At 38.3% G+C, this 27468-nt stretch overlaps 1 protein-coding gene across 1 annotated transcript in view; it reads left to right on the top strand.

The window, feature by feature from the left end:
- Positions 1-27468, top strand: part of CSMD1 (CUB and Sushi multiple domains 1) — a 1235979-nt gene that overhangs the window by 327866 nt on the left and 880645 nt on the right. Inside the window, exon 3 of the mRNA XM_064447944.1 lies at positions 23248-23360. Within this exon, the coding sequence (XP_064304014.1) occupies positions 23248-23360 (113 nt within the window). The remainder of the gene's footprint in view (positions 1-23247; positions 23361-27468) is intronic.

Raw genomic sequence — 27468 nt, forward strand, 5'->3', positions numbered from 1 at the left:
AAAATTAATTATGAATTACAATTGAACGACTCAGCCACCTACACAAAATAGTGTAAAGGCCTTAATAATCAAAAGGTTAGAAAGAGAAAGGCAAAGACAGAGCATTAATATTTAACAAAGCTGCAAAACAAACTAAATGAAGAGATCGTTATCAAATGTGAAAATTACAGCCTTCCTGCAAATTATGCATAGATGTATAGAGGAATGATTGATGCTAGAAACTTGGAAAGATTAGATTAACCTTGGTGCATTGGTTTATTGTCAGACAAAAAGTGTTCAGTTTTGGTGGGAAAGTATGTTCTAATAAAAAAAAAACCACAAAACAGCAGGACCAGCAGTATTAACATTGTGTTTTACAGTAAACAACTAGGAACATTTCCAAACCACTGCCTAAATTAGGCCCCACAATAGTAACGACTGCCTTAGTCTTTCACTTTCAGAGTTAGAAGAAATGTTGAATCTTTAACATACTACTAACGTGTGCTGAGTCTAGGGTGGGATTCTCAATTCACATCACAATTGAAAAAATTCTTCTATACTGTTACTTTGCAAAAACACTCACTTTTGTCTCTCTGCCTCCTGGAGTGCATTCATGGGAGTTATTCAGAACAGAAGAAAGGATTAATGGGACAAAATGAGTATCTGGATTGTAAAATAGAGCAGGATTTAGCAATACACTAAAGAAATATTTGTGATTTTCTATTTATTGAGAGAGAATATTGCTCCATTATGTAAAAGGGCTGTATCAGAATGAGTAGTGATACTGACTACACTGACAAATTAAGGCCACATAAGAGATTTGAATTTCTTGAAGAATGAGCAATTAAGGAATCTATTGGCTGGTTGATATTTACTGCTGTTCCTTTTATATTTGCAGACAAGAGTAGGCTAATAAAAAGAATACGACACAGTGGTCTCTGCAGACTTATCAAAATGCTTAAAGACTTTTTAATGTTGTTTGTGATGTGGCTTTTCAGTGCATGTATTAAAACAAAATCAAATCAGTACGCAAGAAATTAAACCAAGTAGTGCAAGTGCTCTTCTGGTGCTACGGTCATCTTGAGTAGTTTTCCAAAATATTCTGTGATTCCAAAAACTGAAGACCTGTATTTTAAGCTTTATTAAACATCCCTAAACTAAGAACAGCTAAGTGACTAGTGCAGGAGGAATAAGGTAGATGCTCTCAAAAAAGACGTACAGGATTCTTGAGGTTTATGGTTTCAATTTATATGAGCAACTGTGAAATTGCTGCAAGGGAGAGAAGAAGACAAAACTCCATACTGGGTTGTATGGACTGGAAAATAGACTTCTCTAAGCAACATAAAATAAACCTTCCTTTCTATTTAGCACTGGAAAGACCTTAGATGATGGATGGTATCCAGCTTTGGATACTGCACCTCAAACTCAATATGTAATAACTGGAGGGAAGCCAGTTTAAAAAAAAAACAGACTGATCTTAGATTAAAGATTCAAGGCCTATGGAGAAGAAAGAACAAAATGAAGTAGGAAAAAAGATAGGAAAAATAAAACCAGAAAAGTTTTGCTAGGTGGGATTTAATTTCCATGAACTGTATTTACTAACACCAATCCTTGTCCTTAGACCAATGTGGTGGGAAAGTAAGAATCAGTGAAAAATCTATGACTGGAAAAGTTATCCTCTTTTTTTTCTCCTCACCCTCATCAGCTGTGGTGATGGCTAGCGTGAATTGAGTGTCTTGCTTGGATTAGCTGTTTCTTGGTGAGAGGCACTGCTGAAACAGTGATCTTAATTGTTCTTTTTTATAATTTTTAATTCATTTTTTGGTTTGCTTGTGCTTTTGACAAGCTAGACTTGAATACTAATGCTTTATATTTATTCAGCACTTTATTTTCATTTGGGCTAGTTTTTTTTTCAACTATGGTGATATGTGCTGGATGCTACCGTACTTATTTAAAGATCTTTGGTACAAGTGAGAGGTCAATTGTTTGCATTTTTGTTACATACTAATAGTATACATTATGTTATTCAGAAATACATAAAAATTAAGCATGATATTTATAAGTAATACCTAAAAGATTTTACTGGAAACAACTATTACTACTTCATTTAAATATTAGTATTTTAAAAATCTAATTAGCCAACTATTCCTCTGACCATGAATATATGAGCTTTCCTGTATTCCTCTCTTGACAAGGCAGCTGCCGAAGAGATTTCTTTTTCAGCCTGTTGCAGTGGCTTAGGTTAATAGTTTGACCAAACTTGTCAGATGGATATGATATTCAGCATGGCATTTTCAGCTGCTATTTTTTCTGCTAAATTTCCAGTGTCGCAAGAATAGTGTTTACTCAAGAAGGATGTGTTTCCTATGCAAATACTCCACAATACCAATATAATTAGCCTAAAATAGAGGGTTGGTACCTCTCAGAAAAAAACTAGAATGATCAGAGGTGTTCAGGAAGGATGAATTGAGGCAATGGCCCTAAAAAGATCACTGTAATTCAAGCAGAAGGACCTGTTTCTGGCAGCTCGTGGCAGTAGCAGCAAACTATACAACCCATGGCTTAAAATTTGAATTGGGTAGCATTATGTAGTCCCAGGTAGTATTGTGTACTCAGCCATACTATTTTCCTAAGAGCAAATTCCATTTGAATAGTAACACGGTACTGAAAAGTCCAATATCTTCTTATAATTTCTTATATTCAGTGGGGAATTTTCCTTGTTGCAGCTCCAGACTGTTTTGTCTCATCCTTTCACTGGGCACCTCAAAGAAGACTATGGCTCCATTTTCTATATTAACCCCTTCCTCGCAGATAATAAAACGCTGCCTTAGGTTATTTTTTTGCTGCCTTTTCTCCAGTTTCCTTATCTGCTTTCTCACACGGACCATGTCCTTCTGCCCCCAAGTTCCTTAGGAGCCTGTTGCTGGAGCCACTCATTTGAGTTTATTGATATTGGTAGGTTTCTGTTGGCTTTCTTCTTTTTTTTTTTTTTTTTTTTTTTTTGGCAAGTTCCTTTTTGTAAGTTTATGGAAATATTGTTCCTCTCAACTAATTTTATCTGTGTAAAATTAGGCAAGAGGTCAGGCCAGCTTCCTTCAGAATCAATGAATGAAGAATCACTCATCCTACCTGAAGAGATGTCTGTCTTACTTTACAATCTATTCTTTTCTTAATCCAGCCCTCAATGCTATCTCAGGATTTAAATTATATCTGGATTTTATAAGCTATTCTAATCCTCCTTATTGTCAAAATTTTTGTCTAATTTTCGTTCACTATCAAGCTCCTGCTCTTTTGTTCAACTATTAATAAAAATTTCTGATAAGACTAGTCCAAAACCTGGTCTTGAACACACTGCTAGTAGCTTCCCTCCTGTCTGACGCTTCCTTTTCATGTAGTCAAATCATTAGGGAATTTAGATCCACTGACTTCCAAATGTTGTCAGTGTATTATCCACTACGGATCTTTAAATTCTTTACCTCTCAATCATCACAAAGTTAATGTAAATCTAAGATGCTGTGATTTTCAAAATTACATTTATAATTCTGTCCAGTCAAAACAATTTATCTCCTAGACAAAGAATATGTTTAGAAGTACTCTGAAGTCTTCCACTGAGAGGTCTTTTTCAATGGAAAAGGTACCATTTTATCAACATTCTATAAGCTTGTATTTAATTCAGTAAAATGTAGAAAAGGAAACAGCTCACCACTTAAAGATTGTTTTTTTCTTAAAATAAAAAAGACACTACTACTGCAGCTTCTACCACCTGTATCTGAATAGGGAATTTTTCAGGGATTACCTCCTGAGATGTAGGAGAGTTAATCTGTCCATTTTTTATTCATTATTCCTTGAAGTCTGAAAACCCCCAGTCACAGGAAAAAGAAGACATCCCACAAATTCTTGTTATTGTCAAGAAGTAAAAAAAGGACTGCTTTTTTTTGTTTTGGTTTTTTTTTGTAATTATGAGCATTTTAATGGAACAGAAAAAATATTTCCCAGGTATACATATCCAGGAAAGAATTGTCTCTGCCTCTTACCAGAGTCAAGAAAGAGCAGCCAAAAATAAAATGTAGCCATAAAGAAAACATTAAAATTGCTTTAGATATCCTAAATAGAATAAATGTTCCATGACAATTCTCACACCAGTTGTTCTTGTTTTTAATACGGTAACAAAACCAAAACCACTTACAGAATACATACTGATATTGAAGGAAAAGTGGCTTATTTTGATAGCTGGAGTTTCATCATTAAATGATACAGCCCAGATCAAATGACACAGAAGATAACATAAAAGCTTTTGATACTACCGAACTTATGGAAATTAAAAGATGAAAGTGCGCTCATTCTGCAGTATTGAATACCACTGTTCCATCAACAAATCAATAAGAGGTAGGTTTTGTGTCTGTCCAGCAGGTAACAATAAAACTGCAGCTACAGATCTGTAGCAGATACGGCTGAAACAACTTCATTAGGTTATTTAGTCCATCTCCCTCTCTCATACCATGATCAAATACAGGTTTGTAAGGAAAGGAGGGTGAATAATGACAGATTGCAAGCACTAGAGTCTGCTAGGAAGGAAATGTAATAACATGCCAGCCTCCCACCCGCCGGCATTAAATAAGTGATAGTTAACTAAAGAGAAAAAACACAGAGAGAAAAACAAAATCAAATCTTTTCATTATAGTATGGAATTATGGGAATTACAAAGTGGTTGGTAGGGAAAAAAAATCCATACCAAAGAAGTTTGTGGCATCGTGGGTTTTTTTTGTTGTTGGTGGTTTTTTTCTTAGAAAATGTATAAAAAAGCATAAAGAATCATAAATTTAAAGAAAATAGAAGAGAAAGGAACTTAAAAAATATGATGAGAGAGAACAAATGGCTCTTCTTTACTTTCCAGTTGATTCTTCCAGTTGTCATCTTTCTTCTTTTTTTCTCATTTTTTAGGGTGATACTTCAATAAGTATCCCATCCTTTCTTCTTTTGCTTTCTCCTTCCTTATGAATTTCCATTTGGAACTTCAGGGCTCATTTACTTTTAGTTGTTTGACACAGGGACTCTGCATTCACATTGATAATTGACCTCTGAGGAAACCTTCCTTCTCTAAACCATGATGGTTTTGTTAACAGCAATGGCAAGAAAGGCAGCATTCATAGTTGGTTTGTGTTCCATCTTCTTGGCTGGCATTCGCCTTTTTATTCTAATTCACCGGCAGAGAGAATTGCCGTTAATCTTACACTTTTTTCTCAGTTGCCTTTCTCAGTCCCGGCAGCTGTTTTTTTTTTTCTGAAGGTTATTTCAAAAAGGCAAACTTTAGTTGTGGAGGTTAATCTGTCTAGGCTTCTTTCACAGCTGTCACAGAGAAACAGGCTGTTTTAGTCGTTGATTCAATGTAGGAGCTGAATGCTGGAAAATGGTTTACTCCTTCATTTGCCATATGCAGCTCTATAGACTCTGGAAAGTAAAAAAAAAATCAGAAAATTTTCTACTGAAAATGGATTCTTTTAATTCAGTTCAGTATTCAGTAATGTCTAAAAATGTCCTTTAAAACCTCTTCCCTGAGAACTGGTGGGAGAATCTTTGTCAGGTCAGCCAAATTCTCTTAGTGTTAACTAAGGCTAAATAGCTAAGGCTACCTTCTTTCCCCATAAAACATGACATTCCTTCCCTTGGCTTCTTTCTTCCTCATCTTTTTTGAACAACCAGCTTTCACTTGCATCTTCTCTTTTTCTTTCTCAGTTGCATAGATGGCTTCCCTGAAGCCCATTTTTATTTTGGTCTCAGTGGTTCTCTTGCTTTTTATATTTTTTTGATCATCCATCTGAATAGTAGTTATTGCCTCTTAGCTCTTTCATACTTCTCTTACTCATTTCCCTACCACCCATTACTTGAAGAGGTAGGTAATCCCCATATTAACACCTTGTCAGGGGAATACCTAAGTACTACTGTAGCTCATGGCATGACTGTTCCACAGACATGAAATCTTCCACAATGATTTGGTCTTAAAATTTTCCTTTGGCCACAAAGGTCATCAGAGACTTGGGAAGCTATTTCACCAAAGCCATCTTATTCCATATTAAAATAACAACAGTCTGAACAAGTCCGCACTTTCATGAGAAAAAGCTAAGCTTTCCTAACCCTTCTACATAAATATGAGCCAGTGACAATAAAAATATACCCAAATACTAAGAAATTATATACAATGGGTCAAACTAAAACTCCTGTTCAAATTAATGAGAAAAATTGACAGTAAGTCAGGTTCTGAATGGGTTAAGATGGAAAACATAAAAAGTTCTCCTGCAATAGCAATTCTTTCAGTATTGACTTCCTCCACATCAAACAACATTATGTCTGCCCCCTCCGTCTCTTGTTGTAGGTACCTATGGGCAGCTTGTAGGCTGCCTGTAGAAATGGATGTTAGAACCCTGCAGACCACTTGAGTGTGCTGGTGGTGTCAAATACTGTGTTAAAGGTGAACAAAACTAAAACTGTTATCTGTGTTCAGATATTCAAGATCCTGCATCATCTGGACACGTGGGTAACTAAGGGCAGCTTCAGGCAGCTCTCGCAAGACCATCTGCAGAAGTAAGCACGATGTAATAGCATAACAGATAACACACAGCATCACCACTTTCCTGCAGATATCTTATAAATTTAACAGCAGAACTTGCCTGATGTTCACCTTGCTTCAGGTAACTAGTCAACATCCGTTGCTTGGGGATAACGTATAAATATTACAATACGGTTTTAAGAGAAAGATTTCTGAAATTAGAAGTATGAGCAAAAAAGGCTTTGCATACATCCTTTCTCTGGAAGAAGCACTTTGAATGAGAACATTTTAAACTAGCAAAATATGACTCACCTAAACACAGTTGTTAGGGCAAGTCATCCATAAGAAACAATTTGTTCCAAACTAAAAATGATATTACTATAGATAATCTCAATGATGATCATAAGCCCTGAAATGATATATTATATATGGAAGGATTAAAGGACAGAAGAACAAGATAGAATTTTCTGATAGGAGGAGCTCAAGCATCAAATTATGCATCCTAGGGCAAACCTCTGCTGAGGTGACTTAAAATATGAGCACAAACAATGCTAGGAAAGAAAGATGAAATATCTCTCAATTAAGACACATTTCTAAACTTACTTTTGAGATGCAGTATTTCAGGCTGAAGCTTCAAAAAATTGTTCACTATTAATTTAACCAGAGATTGTTCTGCTTCATTACTTCTGAATTTGTTGAAGATCTACTGATCAGAGGGCACATTGGTGAGGTGGCACCATAAAGAGAGCAATTTGAGGGTAATCATTAAAATCTGTATGCATACTAGCAACTTGAGGTAGATCACAATGAGAATTTAGTATAGTAAACTACACCATGTACTGCAACATATGCAAGAATATGTATGAGGCAAGGATGTTCTGAAAAATAATGATAAGCTGACATTTCAGCATAACTATTTTTGCTCTAAAAGGTAAGAAAAATATTCTGTTTATAAAAGTCAATGTACCCTGAGATTCATTAACTGCTATACAAAAGAAATTCGGCAGCTAGTGAATGCTAGTGTGGCAAAATGAAGATATTGAAGACATGGTAATTAATTACTGTTAGCACAGGTAACAATACCAGTAAAGATACAAAAGTAAGGGCTTCAGCATATACTAACAGCCAGCGCCAGCTTTCATAGGTACATATTAACTGTGCAGCTTTCTTAAGAATTCTGGAGTTTGCTATCGGATATGGTCCTTCTTACATGATGAGAAAGAAACTGTACCACTGTTTTGCCCTTCAGTCCCACCTATCTGCACTGCAAATGGACCCTCTGGTGAAAATCTATGTCTCTGTGTCTTCATTGCCTACGTTGGATATTCTTGTATGTGCTTGTGTGTTGTGCCTCCCCTTTTCCTTTTACAGCCTGCTCCTCCCCTACATAGGAATAATATTTAAAATGAAGCACTGAACTACACAGACAACTTACCTTCCAGGTGGTTTTGAATATTGCAAAACATGTACAAAGGCGATAACAAGTGATACAATGATGGAAAACATGAATATATAATACTTAATACAAGAGACTGTAGAGTTAGCCCAGAGCACTCATGTAATTCTCAAACATTTCTAGAATTGGTCATGATTTCATATTAGTAGCAGTACCCACTTCTTGTAAGTGCATTTGAAACTATCAAAACCAGTTATTTGCAAAATTCTTTTTTTAAAAGTTAAATTTAGATAAAATGAAATTTATGACCCACTGAAATACCCACTAGATTTCTTTCCTATAAAAAACAAACAAGACAGGCAGCGATTTTGACAGGAGGTATTCAAGTACTACGTGATACGTACTGTACTAAACTTCAAGCGTGATGGGTAGAAGTAACAGACTTCAAAGATTTGCATAGAAAGAAAGAATGTCATAGCTCTTGGGAGTAAAACATAGGAGCAGAAAGTAAATATAGTGTGCTTTGTGCAGATAGTCTAAAACTGTCAAAGCTTGACCCCTTTAGAATAGAGTTGTCAGAACAATTAACTTCAGAAAAAAAAAGCAAAGTCATAATGAGGTGACTGAAGGAAAATCCTTTCTTCAGTTCTAAAACAGGATACATTATTTTAATGAGTGAAAAGAGTCCTAGGGGCATATTTATGATATGTATAACCTATAACAATACTCTAAGAAGATTCTTTAAGCTGAAAACATACATAGTTTGGAAAAAGACAGAAGATGACGGAAAGGCCTCATTCTACTGCTCCAAAAGCTTTTGGTTTTGGAACTACTTCATTGGTTGTTCTACCTTAGGTATGGAATTTTTTGTCTTACAGCTCTAACAAACATTTCCAGACAAATCCCAGACAATCTGGAGATCCCCTGCATTTCATTTGCCAAACTGAATTGCTTAAAATTAGACAATAGCACATTATTTTACATTTCTTTTGATTTGAAGGACTTAAATATACCCATCCTGTTCCCCTAACTGTGGATCTCTCTACAGTTTGGAACGTACTTGAATTCAAAATACTATTTTTACTTTGTAATTTTATCTTTATATTGCAAATAGGAAGCTAAGACATGGAAAAATTAAGGCATCTAACTTCTAATATTTTGGATTTGATTGATTTACTGAGAACATAAATTTATGGAAACAAAATTAAGCTCACCTCTTAAAAACCATACAAAAGTCAGCTTTAAAATTTGGCTTATGAAATAACAGTTGAATAAATAAAAAAAAGGTGGGTTTTTTTAAAACTTATATTGTTTTATCACTCTTTCTTTCTCTTTGTAAAAAGATTCTGATCAGCAACATGTGGAAAAAATGCCATTTCAGCAAGAGCAGTTGAAAAATAATGTCTAGAATATAGTACAATAGGATATTTTCCTTAGAATTATGTAAATCTTTAATTAGCTGACCTATATTATTTTTTTAATCTGAAAGGGTGTCTCTCTCAATAAAAAGTATGAATAACAGTCAGATCCCAGATCACTAATGGGAATTACTTTAATCATTAGTATGTTAGAATGTATTTTGAATTGAGCAGTAAAAAAAGCCTGACAGCCTAGCCTGTGCAAAACAGATAACGGAAATCTGCAAAGCCATGTAAGTACTCAAAATTTTACTGTGTACTGTAGGCCACATCTGAAGCTTCACACATTCCCAGAATGAAGTTCTAGGCACACGTCTTTAGTCTTCCTTACAGAAGGAAGATTGAGCACCATTTGAACTGTTTGGACAATATTGTATTTTTTTTAGATACCTCCCTATTGCTGCAAAGGACAGACATGCTCTTTGTACTAAAATCTGATCTATTAAAATATATGCTAGCATATTTTCTTCTCCCTTTAGGCCTTTGCTTAAAGTGGTGCCACCAAAAAGGCTAGAGTAGGTTTTTTTCAGCTGGCAATACTACTGTAATCCAATTTGTAAAAACGTTAAAAGAAAGCTTCAGAAATTGATTTATTTTCCCCCTCAGGCTATTTTTGTGTGTTGCAGGGCTTCTAAGCCACTTGTTATCATTCCATTTCCATTTACACTGGCTTCGTTTCACTGGTTTTTGTGGAGGTGCTCTGATACTGTAATAAAAGGTGAGCTTGCAAAACCTAGGGAGGTGGAAATGTGGGTGATTTTTCAGTTATTAGTGGCTGGCCTGTGAAGAGAGAGAGAGTCCTCTTCACAGACTTTTTCCTCTCTAAATTCCCTTTAGTACAGGCGTAAAATACTATTTGTGTTCCTGTTATAGGGTTTTGAAGTCTTGGGTGTTTTGGTTTCTTTTTTTTCAGATGAGGAATTCTGTACAGTTTTCACTTCCAAACAATAAGTGGGAACATGAGTATCATCTACAGCGTTGTGGATGATTTATAATGGATTTGTACAACAAAGTTTCAAATAAAAATCATGCTCATTTATTCTGAAGATGAATCAACTGTTCATTACTGTAATGTTGTTCCCAACCTGACGTAGATCCCTCTCTAAAACCTTATGACATAGGAAATGCAAGCTAACTTGACAACTGAAGCTATGTAGAATAGCAGATCACTATATACACTGTTGTGGTTTAATGTGATACACCTACTGAAAAGCTGATTGCGTATGATGTGACATTCATACGTGAAAGTAAACAGACAAAACTCACACAATGAAACTTAAACTGACTAATGCAAATGTTTTCTAAGGTTGTTTCTTAAACTGTTTGACAAGGTACGGGTGGCAAATTCAATGAGAGATCTTAGTTCTGCTGACTCAATTCCTGACTTCTTTTCAATTAAAAATGCTAAATCTTACCTGTAATCTATTACTAACAGTGGTCTTGCTACTATATTTTTTATTATTAAACACATTATGCTGCTATTAGTGAGCTAACAGATATAGGGATATAGTTAAAACATCTGAAGAATTAATTCAGCCTATGAAACCTGTTTACATAATTTTCTAAAAATAGGATTTATTTCAAATATAATTATTAATTAATTGAGTCAAATCACATTTTAATTTGCATCTGTGTAATTTCACTTCTACTGGATCCATCTGGGTTCATACCAGTACACCTGAGAGGTGCCCTTTGTCTAAATATCCATGTAGTGTTAGAAGGCAGAAAAGTAGTCTGCTCATATAATTCATAAACTGGAATATATGAACTTACTTAAAGTTTCAGTTCTTTTTCTCAAGCACAAAGAGTCATTAGCTTTATAGTAACTGAAATAATTTCTTTCTTCTAAAGGTAAAATGCTGGTTTTATCCCCCTGGAAATAATGGTTTATGGTACTACTTTACTTTTGGCACTTTATTTTATAGCACAACTTTATTTTTTCCAGTTTTATCAAATATTAGCTGATGTTTTCTTTCAGTGTCTCTTAGCACAGAGGCAGATGTGCTGGTTTTGACTGGGATAGAGTTAATTCTCTTCACTGTAGAAGATCAGTGTCGCTTAAGTAGCGCCTAGAGTAGTCAGGGACGTTTCCCGCTTCCCGAGCTCTGCCACGCGGGCGGGAGGCCGGGAGGGGCGGGGCCACACCCCAGACAGCTGACCCCGACTGGCCAGTGGGGTGTTCATTCCGTACCTTGTGATGCCATGGCCAGTTGGCGCGTGGGGGGATGGCTGCGGCTCAGGGACCGGCGGTGTCGGGTTGGTGGGTGCTGAGCGGCCGCGTCACGTGTGGTTTGATACGGTTGTTCATTCACCCTTCTCCCTGGGGTTTTGCCTCTCTCTCGTTATTCTCCTTTGATTTGCATTATTATTGTTGTTGTCATTATTGTTTTATTTTAATTATTAGGCTGTTCTTATCTCAACCCATGGGCTTTCTCACTTTTACCTTTCTGGTTCTCTCCCCCATCCTGCCAGCGGGGGAGTGAGCGAGTGGCTCTGTGGGGCTGATTTGCCAGCTGAGGCTAAACCATAAAAGCATATCAAACCATTTCTGTGGCCGAGTTTTGTGTACAATGGGTAGAAAACGTAAGAAAATACATGGTATAATGAAGTAGAGATAAGATCTGCTGGAAAAAGAAGGCCGTTCTGCAAAGCCATAGAGGAGTGCCCTGGCCTACTGGTTCATTTAGTCAGCAGCTGCCAATCTTAATGACTGCCATGCATTTCAGGCATTAACTGGCTTTCTGTAGCTTGCACTACGTTAGAGCCTGGGTCTGTGGGAAAATACTGTGATTGCCCGTTACTCGAGCCCTTTTCTTCACGGCATGGGTTCAATAACTAACAAACCCCACTAGACCCATCCACTGACAGCAAATGCTCTGGGAGTTGCCCTCCCCCACATCTGCCATGCCATCCCACCATGGTGGTGCTGCCAGAGCCTGCTGGCTGCCCAGACCTGCCAGGCCTTTGCCAGCAGCTCTACCCCCTTGGGAAGCCCTCAGCTCCACTACTTTTCTGGGACCTGTCTCTGCTTTGGTCCCCTTCATGGCTGCATATTGGTTTGGTATTAGCCAATTTATCTCATGTTTTCCTGCTCCCTGATGGATGCCCCACAACTGTGGTTGCAGGCTACCACTTCACAGCATCAGTTTCCTGTGAGCCTTGCTACAGCGGCTGTTTGGTGGCAGCTAGAGAAACCTGCTACTTTTTTCTGAAGGCTAAATATGTCAAAATCATTCTGCTTAGTGACTGAACTCAATGAGTTGTAGTTATAGGGGACCTTCTGGACTTAAACTAAGGGAACTTTTTTCTTTGATTGCTTCCATCCTTCCCTAACCAATAAAATTTTAATTTTATAATTCCTGCAATTAATCCCCAGTTAAGCTAAAGTCACAGGAAACATCGGAACAATTCATATGAGCATTCCATGGAAAAAATGTACATGTATTTAGCTATATGAAAGGCTTGAATTAAAAAAAAAATAATATTCCCTATTCAGAAATGATTATTCATTTGAGATTATAAATCATAAATTGCACAAGAAATATGAACTTCTCGCATATTGCTAGTAGTACTGCCCCTACAACGAGATGCACACACATCAACTGCCTCTAGTTAGCAGGATGGAAGAGCACCTGAAATAAATACAATTAACATAAATTAATAAATAAGGACTGGGAGAGCAGCTGAGAGGTTTGTAGGAGTTTCCTAGGGTGTAGTGAGCTATGGGAGACAGCTAGTGGAAGAAGTCTTATGTCCATCTGATGAGAGGGCTCTGAAGTTATTTTTCTAGAGGAAGGGAGAGTGTGAAGCAGGGGGTTGGAAGAGCAGTGCTGGGGTGTTGCTGTGAGTCTATAACCTGAGAGAAACTGAAGAGGGAGGAGCCTGAACCTGGAGAAGGCAGCACTGAGGAAGACTTGGCACTGCTGGAGTAAGAAATATGAGAGCTGAGGGATTTAAATTAATTTCTTTTTTTCTCTAGGGAAGAAAGCTGAATAGCACTTGTTGATGTGGGGAGGTGTTGCTGTGTGGTTTTTTAATGCTGGAGAGGTGGGGAAGCAAAGGGTAATTCATGTGCAGAGGACTGGGTGTGCTGAGCTGGGGCTCTGCTGGTTGCAGTGTTTCTTGTACAGTTTTTTGAGGGAATAGTTGGTGTTACTTTAAGCTTGAGAAGAGCCATCACATCGGAGCTTCTAAATGAAAAACTTGACCTTGAACAATTTGTTCTACATGTTTTCCTTTTTTCTGTGTCTTAAAAAAATTGAGGTAGTGGGATTAAATCTATATATTTAGCCTACCTTCTGTGATAGAAAATCAGTTATAAATTATAGATCTTGTACTAATCTTATAGTAGCTCTTCATTCCTTTATGTATGAGATGGTGTCTGAGTCATGTTTTAAATCTTCATTTCCTCTTGGCAACAGAATAGATGTAAATTATTAAGATAAGCCCTCTGTGGCTTCACATGTGGCAGGTAATGGCCTTGTTTGCTGGAATGGATACGCTGGTCTCCTGGCTTTACGTACCATTAGGTGTCTTAACCTGTGGGTAACTATTCTCACTACTGATAGCCAGTATGGACAGGAGTTGGCCCCCTGGGATACTATCTTAAAATGGTGAACAAAATGGGAAATCCCTATATAAGAATTAATAGTGTGCTTTTCTTGTTGTTGCAGATTGTATAATGAGGCAGATAAGCCTGCGAGAGCATGACCTCTAGGAGGGGCTGTGGCCAGCTTTCTTTGTGATTGTTTTTGGTTTTAAGCTTTTTTTATTATCTCTGGCATTTTCAAGAGTGAGCTTTGCTCCAGAACAGCAGCTTATGGCAGTGGATAGGGGAGATGAAAATTCTCCAAGATTTGGGGAAATAATAGTGCAAAAATCACTTTACATTTGTTTTTTTAATGTTTCCTTACTGGTGGCTACTGTTTGCATGACTAAGAACTTGCATACGAATAGTTGTGTAACATCATATATTCTTATTTTGGTGTGTGAAATTTCCCCTTTGAATTTATTACATACCTTAAAAAGTATCTTTACTATGTGAGATGCAATTCTATCTCGTAAATAAGTCTTACAGGAGGAGGGGAAAATATCCAATCAGTCATAGGCTAAAAATCAATCCTATGGAAATATTTGAGTCTTAAGGCTGCCTTTATATACATATTTTCTAATTATACAAATAAGTACTTACTGGACTGTTCTGAATTATCAATCTCTAGTTTGAAATAAAAATTATCCTTAAGAGAAACTTTGAACTAAACCCTTACAACTCATCTGTTAAGCTTTTAAAAAAGTTTGAGAGAAGGTTTATTTTAAAGTATTTAGTCTTTGGGAAAAGCACAGAACATTGAATATAAATATATAAAAAAGGTTTTCTGACCAGCTGTAATCTTGTCTGCTCACTGACGACTTCCAACTCATGTTGGAATGCACAACATTTTAGCATTGAGTTCAGTTACATGATTGAAGTACTGCATGTGCTCACACACAACTAAGACTGCTTTGCTCTTAACTGCATTGCTCTCTGAAATATTTCCAGTTGGCTGGTACCAACTGTTAGGAAACTGTTAGGAAAGTTAGCTTGTTACAACTGTTGCCTTTGGGTAGAGATGCACCTATTCAGTCTTACAGATTCAAAACCTGGGAAGTGAATGTTAATTTTTTTTTCACCTGGCAGAGCTTTTAAATAGCACCTCTCTGTCTCCCCTTTATTTGTAGAAGGGAACTTCAGAGCTCATGTGGCTTCATAGAAGGTCACGTTATGGATATGTATCCTGTAGTGGCATTTGTTCTCATAGCCTTGCTGCTATTTTCTGTGGAGTAGCTGGAGTTACCACCTTCCTGTAATGTACTGCAGTAGCTTCTTTCCTATCCAGATAAGTTCAGGTAGTTTTAACTGATTCAAATCACTAATTACTAACATATTAATGACTTGTCTTTTTAATACCTAAAATTGAGGTGCATCTGAACGGATGATGCCTTCGTAGTGTTCTCTGCTCCCGTCATCAAGGCTGCACTGGGTGCAGGTGCCCTGGGGGCTGCAGGGCGGCCTCTGTGAGGAGCGGCCGGGGCTGCCCCGCGCCGGGCACAGCCGGTTCCAGCCGGCTCCAACCCCCCCACCCCAGGGCACGGCCGAGCCCCGCAGCCGCGGTGGTGCTGCCTCAGGGAAATGTGTTTTAAAAAGGAGAGAAAACACAAGAGAGAGGAGGAGGGACGGAAAAGTGAGAGAAACAGCTCTGTGAACACCAAGGTGAGAGAAGGAGGGGGAGGCGGTGCTGCAGGTGCCAGAGCAGAGATTCCCCTGCAGCCTGTGGTGAAGACCATCATGGAGCAGGTGGGTGTTTCCTCCTCCCACTTTTGCCCTGCTCCACCATGGGCTCTGCTTTCGTCAGGAAAGAGCAGCAGAGAGGAGCTGTTATGGACTGATCCCAGCTCCCATTCCCCATCCCTCCCCTCTACCTGAGGGGAGAGGCAGAGGAGTCAGGAATGAAGGAGTGAAGTTGAGACTGGGAAGCAGGGAGGTAAGGGGAGGGTTTTGACTTAATTTGTCTTTGTTTCTCAATAGCCAAACATATTTTAGTTGGTAGTATATTAAACTAGCTTTCCCCAAGTCAAGTCTGTTTTTCCCATGACAACAGTAAGCAATCCTGTGTTTATCATGATTCAGGAAAATGTCCATCTTATTTTCTCCCTCCTGTCCTGTTGAAGAGGACAGTGAGAGAGTGGCTGAGTGGGGTCTGGCAGATGGCCAGTCAGCCCACCACAAGGGCTTTAATAAAATCAGGAATAAATGCCAGGAATCCAGAGAGCCATATCTTAATTGCTTTTTCTTCAGATCCCTACTAGCATATACATCTTATTGACTATTGGTGCTGTTGGATGGCTAAAATATGGAGGGAGAGTGCCTACTTTTTATTGACAGTATGGAAATTGTCCTAGAACTAGTTAAGCCAAATATGAGATATACCTTTTGAACAGTTTTTGGTCTGCTGTACTTAGTATTCAGCTTCTGTGATGCAGTGAGGTATTTATGGAGAATTACAATCATAGAATCTTTAAGGTTGGAAAAGACCTCCAAGATCATCAAGCCCAACTGTCAACCCACTATGCCTCCTAAACCATGTCGCAGAGTGCCATGACTACGTGTTTTTTTGAACACCTCCAGAGATGATGATTCCACCACCTCTCTGGGCAGCCTCTTTCCTCTCATTCTGTCACTTCTTACGTGGGAGAAGAGACCAACATCCACCTTGCTACAACCTCCTTTCAGGTCGTTGTAGAGAGCAATAAGGTCTCCCCTCAGCCTCCCCTTCTCCAGGCTAAAAAACCCTAGTTCCCTCAGCTGCTCCTTATAAGACCTGCTCTCCAGATCCTTCACCAGCTTTGTTGCCCTTCTCTGGACACGCTCCAGCAACTCAATGTCTGTCTTATACTGAGGGGCCCAAAACCAAACACAGTATTCGAGATGCGCCTCACCAGTGCCAAGTACAGGGGCACAATCACTTCCTTATTCCTGCTGGCCACACTATGCCTGACACAAGCCATGATGTTGTTGGCCTTCTTGGCCACCTGGGCACACTGCAGGCTCATGTTCAGCAGGCTGTCAACCAGCACTTCCAGGTTCTTTTGTCCTGGGCATCTTTCCAGTCACTCTTCCCCAAGCCTGTAGCATCGCCTGGGGTTGTTGTGACCCAAGTGCAGGACCTGGCACTTGGCCTTCTTGTTAAACCCCATACAGTTGACCTTGGCCCATTGATCCAGCCTGTCCATGTCCCTCTGTAGAGCCCTCCTACCCTTAAGCAGATCAATACTCCCACCCAATTTGGTGTCATCTGCAATATTGCTGAGGGTGCACTCAATCCCCTTGTCCAGATCACTGATAAAGATATTAAACAAGACTGGCCCCAACACTGAGCTGTAAGGAACACTGCTAGTGACTGGCCACCAACTGGATTTAGCTCTGTTCGCCACAACTCTCTGGGCTTGGCCAGCCAGTTTTTTACCCAGCAAAGCATATACAAATCCAAGCCATGAGCCGCCAGCTTCTCTTGGAGGATGCTATGGCAGACAGTGTCAAAGGCTTTCCTAAAGTCCAGGCAGACAAAACCCACAGCCTTTCCCTCACCCACTAGGCAGGTCACCTTGTCATAGAAGGAAATCAGGTTTGTCAAGCAGGACCTGCTTTTCATGAAGCCATGCTGGCTGGGCCTTATCCCTTGGTCATTCTGCACATGCCTGGTGAGTGCACTAAGATGAACCACTCCATAACCTTCCCCGGTACCGAGGTCAGGCTGACAGGCCTGTAGTTCCCTGGATCCTCCTTCCAGCCCTTCTTGTAGATGGGCATCACATCAGCAAGCCTCCAGTCATCTGGGACCTCCCCTGTTAACCAGGACTGCTGGTAAATGGTGAAGAGTGGCCTTGTGAGCTCCTTTGCCAGCTCCCTCAGTACCCTTGGGTAGATCCCACTTGGCCCCATCAAAGGTAGCCTAAAATGGCCACAACAGAGAGCCTCAAGCTTTAGTCCTTAAGAGACTTTGACTTGCCTCCCTCGCTTTCTGATCTGCTGTTGATCAGTACGGTCTTCGAGGTAGCATCTGCCAATAACTTCGTGTTTTCATGTGACATGGTAAATTTGATACGGAATGACCTTATGGATCTCCTCTGCATCAGATGAGAATTTCATCAATAGTGTGTAAAACCTGAAAGGATATGACACTGATAGCAGCCAGCTCTTTGGTGTTTCACATGGTAGCTAATGACCTATATCACTTTATGGTAAAATGGGAGAAGTGTTAGGTTTTTTCCCTATACAGGTTTTGAGGGGACAGAGGGGAAAGTTCCGATTTTGTCATTTATCTATGGTTTGCCTAAAATTGCTTTGGGATAATTCACTGAAACTTAGACTTATACTTTACCTTGTTAATAATAACATTGATCGTTTTAGCTAATAGCTTTTGCAAAAGACATCTGATAGCTACTTTCAGGCAAGAATGTTTTGCTTAGCCAAATGGATTCTAGTTACATCTTCGGAGAATGTTGCTGGGAACAAGCTGTACAGATATATGAGCAGAGCTCATATATATATGCACACATACACATCTTTTATGTGTATGTATATGTCAGGCAGAATTTTAAAAATGTTTGACAGATCTGATTCTCTTTCTAATTATAATAATGTGACTTCATAGATTTCATTGGCCTAATTTGAAAAAAGAATTAGAATGGACACAGAGTCCCCCTTTCCTCTAAGGATTTTTTGGCTTTTACATTTTCCAAGAAAATTTGTTAAACCTTGACAAATTTGTCAGGTGTGATAAGCTGAACACATCACTTTGTACTATAGGCAGCTGTAGGAATAAATAAACTAGTAAAAAAAAATGGCAAAAATGCTTCCACTTTTCCTTTGCAACTGCACATTGATTTTTGGCAATTGCGAAATCAGTACGTACTCTTGTTAAAGTGGTCTGGTCATATGAGACTCTTCATGCTGGGTAGCTGCTTCTGATGGAGCTATTCTGGAAAGCTTCATTTGTCTATTTCAACCATGAAGGCAGTGCAACACTCTTATTTAAATTAAAAAAAATTCTAGACTCTGGGAACAAGAATGTAATAGTTCTCATTGGAGGGAAGAGAAGTGGAGCTGTTTTTGTGTCAAGGATGTCTTTGAAACACCTGCAAAGATCAATTCAGCAGTAACCATGCTTGAAGGCCAATCAGTTTCTACATGAACAGCTGGGACTTGCTAAAATTCTGTAATTACACTCAGGAAAGATCCAATCCCTAATAAATTTATACAAATAACCTACATCTTAGGCTGATCCAACCGTACTTCTGTATTTCCTCAGAAATTGCTGAGTGTTTTCATTTTTCTTGCAGCAGCTGCTTGTGATAGGGACTGTGCCTTCCTTATGCCATGGATTCATCAGATATCTTGGTTTAGGAGAGACTATGGTTATCAGATCTTATCTCCTGCTGACATTAGAGTCAAGGCTGGAGAATTGTGATGTTCAGGGCCCGGTCAAGTTACCAGTATCTCCAAGGATGGAGATATCATACCCTCTCTGGACAGCTAGTCCAATATTTGACCGTTCTCATGGTGGTGTTTTTTTATGACAAAAATTTCTTGTTGCACTTTGCCCTTTGCTTCTCATCCTTTCTGCACATCTGAAAAGAACCTGGCTCTGTCTTTTCCTATACCACTCCAATAGGTAGGTGAAGACAGCAGTCAGGTTCACCCCTTAGTTCACCCCTAAGAGCTCAACAAATTTATTCTTTCAGCCTCTTGTATGTGATTTGCTACAGATCCCTAACCATACTGCCACCCCTCTACCCTCCCTCGAGGATTTGTTGTGCTATGTTTTTAGTACCAAGAAGTCCCAAAATGTGCCCTCATAATCAGACAGTGGAGAAGTTCTGAGCAGAGCCAGCTGGAGCTCCTAGGTACACTGTTGTGGTGTTCTTTAAAAAAAAATACATCTATTTATAGACCTTATCACTAGAAATGGCTGAATGTCAAGATCTCTGAAATGACAGTGTAGAATGAAATTAGGTGGGTTTTTTCCCCTCCAACAGAGGCTAAACTCAGTACTAGCACGACTATGTTTTCTATTACAGGTTCTGTTCCTTCTTTATAGACAAGCCAGATATTCCATCTGTGGTTAAAAAGTATTTTAGTGTATGCATTTTGTGCAGATTCATGCCACTGAAAGTTAAGGAAGTAGCAATATTTTAAGCTTCAAGTATTGCCATATGCTCAGTATGAAGTAGTGCAAGTTTATCAAATGACAGTTTTATTAGCAGAGGGACATGAAATGAATCTGCTTTCTTAGCACACACACTTGTGTGTCTAAACAGTTCCCTTTCTGGTTGCAGCAGAGGCTTACACATTAATTGCCAAGGTACATTCCAAAGCAGAGCAATGTGTGATGGTGTGTGATTTTTTCTGTGTGATGAAATGAATGTGCAAAACACATTATCATTCATGAGCTGTAACTACTTAGCAAAAATGTTAGTAAGAGGGGGGAAAAATTACTTAGTAGGCTAGCAGTGTTTTAATTCTGGAAATGTCTTTGAAGAATAACACTCTAGAGTTTCATCTGCTGTCTGCTTTTTGTTTGCACTTAATTTCATGGCATTTGATCTCACTGAATTTACTCTGAAAAGATGCTTTCAGAAATATTTCAGGCAACAAGGCTACTGTAGAGGCACCCAGGTAGTCTGCTGAATGACTGATGTACAGATTTCTTGTATTTGAGACTTTTCCATAATCTTTTTTAGGATTACTGTAATATAAAAAACTTGAAAGTTGTTGTATTAATTCCTTGAAGTTTACCACATACTTGCCTTTTTTTTGTCTGTAAAACCTTTAAGTGCACTGATTTAAGGTATAAAAGGATATATTTGTCTTCCTTTTAATGTGAATTGCAATGTCAGTTAGCCTGAAGTATGATCTAGTACTTCAGGGGGATACTACAGAAACAGTTATTCAGCAGATAAAGAATCCATATTGCAGGAGTGATATGTATGATAACAAGAGAGTCAAAACAGGTGGGTCTAGAAATCATAACAAGAGCTCAGGGTGTCCAGTCACTGCTCAAATGAGTCCATTTATATGAACCAAATCCAAGCCAAGTAAAGCAAGTGCTGGTCAGGAATGAGGTATCTAAGGCTGTGTAGCTCTGCATTGATATAACTTTTGTCTCTTTATCATGTTTGTGTAGGTGTTGTGTTTTGTTTTGTTTTGTTTTTCACATCTCCTGTGTAGTGTGAAACGTTCAGGCTAGCTGCTTGTATCTTTCTGTGCTTCAACCTGATTTTCCTTCCTTCCCCTACAATTCATGATAGTTTACTGTTGCATTCAGAAAATTCTGTAGTATTATCAACCCCCCTCTCCCCAAACCAGAAGTCTTTGAATCTCTTTTCAAAAAAGGAAGAGACATGTAAGTAAGATCAGAAAATACATACCCTAAATTAATAATGAACTGCCATAGAGTACACTCCAGATGTAGGTCAGTAGTGATAAACACTCTAATTTATTAAATAGAACGAGAGACACATTTCCCTAAAAACGCAACAGCTAGTGACAGTGAGAGAACACACAAAAGTCTGAACATAAGATGTGGCAATCCTTGTGGTAGTTTTGCAGTTTGAGGATTGAAGAAAAAAATCAACCTGTTTTTTTCTGGAAATGGAGTAAATGAGGTGGAAAGTAATAGGAGTAGTAGGTTGACAAGTACACAGAAGGTGAAAAGATTAGAGCAAACAGCTAATTAGCACATGGGAGATAAAGTTGTTTAAAAAGAGGAAGAAATTGCAGAAAGCTTTTTGCTGACTCATGTTGCCTTGACTATATGCCTTCATTTGTATTTAAAGCTCTCCTTGCTTTCATCTGACTCATCCGAATCTATTTGTTTTCCAAAGATAAAAATTGGAAAGAGATGAGGAACCACCTGACTAGTGTAATTCCAGCATGGAGTTCCTCTTATATGTTTTTATATATGAGTGTTCTTAAGCCTAATTTTGCAATGAACTTCTAGTTCAGCGATACTGCTCTATCAGTATGTTGTTTAGTTATTTATCTTCTGCAGTTTCAGATGCCAATTAATGAACTATAGTATCATTGTACAATTAATTTCAAAGGGAAGATTTTTTTGAAGACATGGATTGTCTTAACTATCCAGATTAAAAAAATGTCAAAGTATTTTTGGTGGTGTGGGGTTTTTGTTTGTTTTTTGTGGGTGGGTTTTCTGGTTTTGATTTGGGTTTTTTTAATAAGCTGTTCCAGTGTCTGAATTCAGGAAGCTCTTTCAGGGTGAAATTTGAAAAAAGGTGGTGTTCTGGTGTGTTGTCCTGTACCCAGTGGATCACATACCCCCATTGCAAAATAAAGAAATTAGCTAGTCAGGTAAACTGACAGTATAGTGTTTAGGTTTTTGGGACAGCAATGGTGATGTCTTGTCTGTCTTATGCAAAATTATTCTTCTCACTAAGAAGGTAATATCTCGCTAGTATCAGTCAGGTCTAACAAATTGTCTTTAGTGAACAGAATCGTAGGCTGGAAGAGACCTCAGAGATCATCTAGTCCAACCTTTCTAGGAAGACCCCAGTCTAGACAAGATAGCCCAGCACCCTGTCCAGACGACTCTTGAAAGTGTCCAATGTGTCCAAGTCAACCCCTTCCCTGGGGAGATTGTTCCAATGGTTGACTGTCCTCACTGTGAAAAAATTTCCTCTGGTGTCCAATCAGAATCTCCCCAACAGCAATGTTCCAATAGAGGGTGTAAACATTTTTCCATCTGTTTTATACTCAGAATAAATAAAAATATTTGGGGAAATAATCTTAAAATTGGTATTGCAATGTAGTTATAGTTTATCCAAAACTGTTTTTTTATGTCAAGGTAAGACTGCAAATAAGGTGGGAAATGTAGGGTAATTTTTCTGAAATTGTAAAATGGAAGGTTTTTTTGTGTTCTGGTTAGTTGAGGTACATGCCATTGAACATTTGAGATCCGTGCTTTCTCTGAAGCAGCAGCTGGAAGACAGACAGGATAGTCCATACTATCTCAAATTACGCTAGGTATCTCTGAGTTGAGGCCTGGATATCTACTTCTAGGAGTCCTAATTTATGTGTCTTCATCTTGAAATGAATCCTATCAAAGAATTCTTTGTCTTTAACAGATACAAACAGGTCTTTCTTTCAGTGTTCTCTGTTGGAGAGTGCACAGCTGTGTTAAAATGGGTCGGTTAAAAAGAAGGCGTTTGAAGTTTCGCAGTGAATGTTTAGACATGGCATCAGGGTAAAAAGCATAATGCGTTGGCAGTTTGGATGTAGAAATACGATGCTCATCACACCTACTGATGCGCTTTATTTTAAAGGTTACAGTAACTTGTGCCTTTCTATTTCACAGGTTATCTGGATTTCAGCTTCCATCATCTATTGTGAGCACAGGATCTATCCTCACCCTCTGTTTCACCACAGATTTTGCTGTCAGTGCTCAAGGCTTCAAAGCTATCTATGAAGGTAAAAACTCTATTCTAAAGACCTACCAGGTCTTTATTCTACTTGAGATGTTTTTTTCATGTTGAAATGCAATACTTCAATTTTTATTTCTTGGTGTTTGAATCATTGGTGAATATTGCATACACTTTTTTTTTTCTAGTGTACTTACATGTTACTACATCATGGCCATAGTCTTGATTCTGAAATAGAATTTAAACTAATACTTTAATTTCTGCTGGAATTCTTAATTGAATTTGTCAGGCTTCCAAAGCTGGATTCAGAAATGGTTACATTTAAATGGTTTTCTCTTTATTTCCTAAATTATTTCTTTTGACAATTTCTTTAGGCAATATCTAACTTGAGGGCTATAACGATAGAAATGAGAGAAGATGTGGATACTAATGGGTCTTGAAAATCAATGACTAATCATCTTGTGGAAAATTAAAACAACAATGATGACAAAATATATATATACATTTAAAAACAAAACCAAAAAAACCAAAGTGGTTGAAAACTGGTTCCATGGAAGATGTTAGACTGCAATGTTGACTGCACAGTTCTAGGAGAAAATAAGGCTAAGCATTTCATGTCTTCTAGTGTCTACCAAGAATTAAGCTCATAAAACTGGACAGATACCATTTCCGTAATACTTCGAGTTGTACAAAAGACTTCATGAGATTTGCAACCTGTTTGGGAAAATTACCAGATACAGTGGTATTAAGTCAGTTGTTTAGTGTTGTTGGGTAATGAGGGTGTTTTGAGTGTAACTTCAGGATTGCTTTCAAACTGAGTGTGTGGTGGGGTTCTAGGGGGTTTTTATTACTATTTTTTCTTTATTCATCAAAAATGTAGGTCTCAGTACCAGAAGTTGCAGAAAGCTCCGTTTGAGATTACTTCTCAAATGCAAAGCCATTTTTTCTATGGTTACATAGGTATCATCCTTTGAAAGTGTTTATTCTGGAAAAGCTATGTACACAGTTAAGTGTTAGAATTAAAAGCAAAATATTTTTTATCAGTGGGGTTGATATAGGAACTTTGAATCTAGGAAGTAGTACGGTTTGATTGTAGCTGTCTACTAGGACTAACATTAACAAGCGTGTAAATCCACTACCTGTGATCTCTAAGTGACTTTGAGTTTTTCTAAGGCTGTGGCCAATGTATCTTCAAATGCTTAAATAACTTTGATTTATGTTTCTCCTAGAACTATTCAAACGTCCTTGAAATTTCCCCGCCCTTGTTAGTACCTAACTCTGCTCCATATTGCATGTCTTTGTTGCATATTTGATTAATGTTTTGAAATTGCAGTGGTCTTTAAAGTATCTCTTGAAATCAATATCATCACTGAGTGGGCTACCTCGGTGTGAAAAGATAGAAATGTAGGAGGTATCATAAGTAACTCAAACTTCTTTGTTTTGAGCTTTTTCTGATTGGGATGCAGCATGTCTCTCCTTGGTAGCTATTTCTCTCCTTGTCCCCCAAAGCCTTATCACCTGGTAACTGTTATCAGTCTGGTTTTTTGTTGTTGTGTTTTTTTTTGTTTTTAAACTGAGATGAGGGCTGTGAGGAAAGGCTAGGAAAGTTTAATTTTATAAGTCTTTATAAGTTGTATTGGGTAAGTCAAAAAAGACCATCAGATATCATGAACACACCAGAAACTGTTTTTGTTACCTCATTAGGAAGTTGCGTTCTACATACCTGTATCTTTCTGTTCTTGCAGATGCATACGATAGCATATTTGATCCTTTTATGCAATCTGAGCAGTTTGTTATTCATATTGAAAAAGACAGTGAAGAATGCTAGAGGATGTCTCCTGGCTGTCAACTTAGGAACACATGCACAGAGCCACAGGCTGTAATATAATGACACTTCCTGCTGGCCTACTTTCTTGTAAAAACCCCAGCAGGAAGAGCTGTGATTAACATCGACAGATAGCACCACTCTCTGGTTAAACACCACTGCCTCCTTTCAGATTTAGTGCTGTAAACCTGGCGTTGTCCATGAGCTTTAAATTTAGTTCAAAATATGACATCCAACTCCGGAAGAAATGGTGAACGTCACTGAAGTGACAGCGTCTTGGTGTACAGACAGGCAGTGGGAACTGACGCTTTGAGAAGCATTTGTAGCAGTGAGGGATTAGGGGTTTTTTTGTGAAGACTTGGGTGATTTCTGCTGCAATGGCCAGCCAAGTTACCGAAACCCATACTTTAAGAACTCCTGTAACTGTTCCCTAAACTCCTTGTTTTAAAGTAGTTTAAAAACTACCCTTCTGGCTCCTATGCCATGTGTAATTTTGTGAGTAGATAGGATTAGTTCCTCTGGGACAGGGGTATACAGACTAAAAGTTACCTGTCACTGGAAGTCTTTATAATCACTCTGGCTATCCATCCCTTGGCTAGTTTGCTTTTACTAAAAATATCTAGTTCCTCCTGGTCTTAACCAGCGCTTTCATTCTTCTCTGGAGTAAGTGAATTATTGTACAGCTGGAAGTGCAGGGAGGATCAAAGTGCTACGAACTGCTGCCATCTAAAGTTTGGGACACTATGGGGTCATAATGTACAGTTTGAGAAATGCTGTTCTGAACATCTTAATTGGAAAGAAGTTTTAACTGCATGTCAGCTGACAAAGGCAGTATGTTTAAAAAAAAAATCTGGGTTTTTTGTAGTGGTACCTGAGGGAGTGATTCTGGAACAGAAATTTTTTGTACAGAAGTGAAGTCCATGGCATTCAAAAGTTAAGGAATTCTAACAGATTGGGAGCAGGAAAAAGAGCTTTGCATCACTATGCAAAGGCATGCATAGAAATTGTTCTGGGATTGTACCACTTGTCTCACAGTAGCAGATGAAGTACATCTGAAAAATTCAAATATTAGGACTAATGAAGGAAGTAATTTACATAAACTTTCCATGTTGGGAGGCTGCAAACCTAGCAGGCTTAGTGGGTTTTGTTAACTCTTGTGATGGGTCATTTCTGAATAGGATAATTTCATCTAATCAAAATTACATCAGGCATTTAAAAAGAAAAAGATAGAGCTAACTTTGAAGATAATAACTATTGCAAGTCAGTATTTTGAATGTGACAACGTGGTGAAAAAGCTAGTGTTTTGGTGACAATGACTCTTCTCTCTCAAAAGAGTTAATACTGGGCTAGATTCTCAGCAGCTTCCACTTTGCGGAGCAGAGAGGGTGCTGTTGGGAGGTTTCACAGTTACTGTCTGCAGGGTGCTCTCTTAACTTGAACTCCCTGCTGAGTGAGGGTAGGGTGCTGAAACAGGAAAGAAGGCATTTGAGCCACTTCAAGACCTACTGAACAGCCTCTGAAGTGACGCCCACACTGGTATCTCTACCAGAGAGAACATTACATCCCATTCCCTGGCCTGAGATTCTGATCTATGCATTTTATTGAGTATATTCTTGATTTAGGTCCATAATTCCTGTGCAGTGATGACATAATCGGATCCTTTGTGTTTTTACAATAGATAAGTAGGTTAACAATGAAGCTAGTGAGACCACATTCTGTCTCTCTAAGCACCTGAAGATTCTTTGTACCAATCTGACTTAGCCTACTGTCACCCATATACCACATGAATACTGACACCTAACTAAATCTGACTTTGTGGCACTAGATCAGTGAGAGACATCTAGTTTTAACAAGACACTGATGTAGTTGGGCAGTTGCCAAGTTCTTAGGCTGAAATGGAGGGTTCTTTACTATATCATTACTTCACTAGATTTATATATCCATTTCTGAGAATCTCTAGTGTTTTAACTGATAATACTTCCATCTTCCTCAGTGATCACATCAGCACTCTAAACTTGGTATAGATGGAAGCTTGAATTATTCCTATTTTCTGGAAATAAAATTACCTATGGGATTCTCAAACACATGATTATATCAGTAAAGAGGACTGTGAATTTCAGAAGTAGTAAATTCAGTTTATAGAATCTGTCAGCTTGTTTAATCTGCTAAATGATCTTTTGACCATTATTACTGTTGGGTAATAATTAAATATGAGTTTTAAGCAATGGGACTGAGGAGTTGAGGGATAGATTTTGTTTCTGTAATGTGTCATTGTGCTTGTTTTCTTTTTTAACTGACAGTGCTTTACATCATATAAAACATGTTTAGGCTT

Source organism: Phalacrocorax carbo, chromosome 3, assembly GCF_963921805.1.
Source record: "Phalacrocorax carbo chromosome 3, bPhaCar2.1, whole genome shotgun sequence".
Classification (NCBI taxonomy): Eukaryota; Metazoa; Chordata; class Aves; order Suliformes; family Phalacrocoracidae; genus Phalacrocorax; species Phalacrocorax carbo.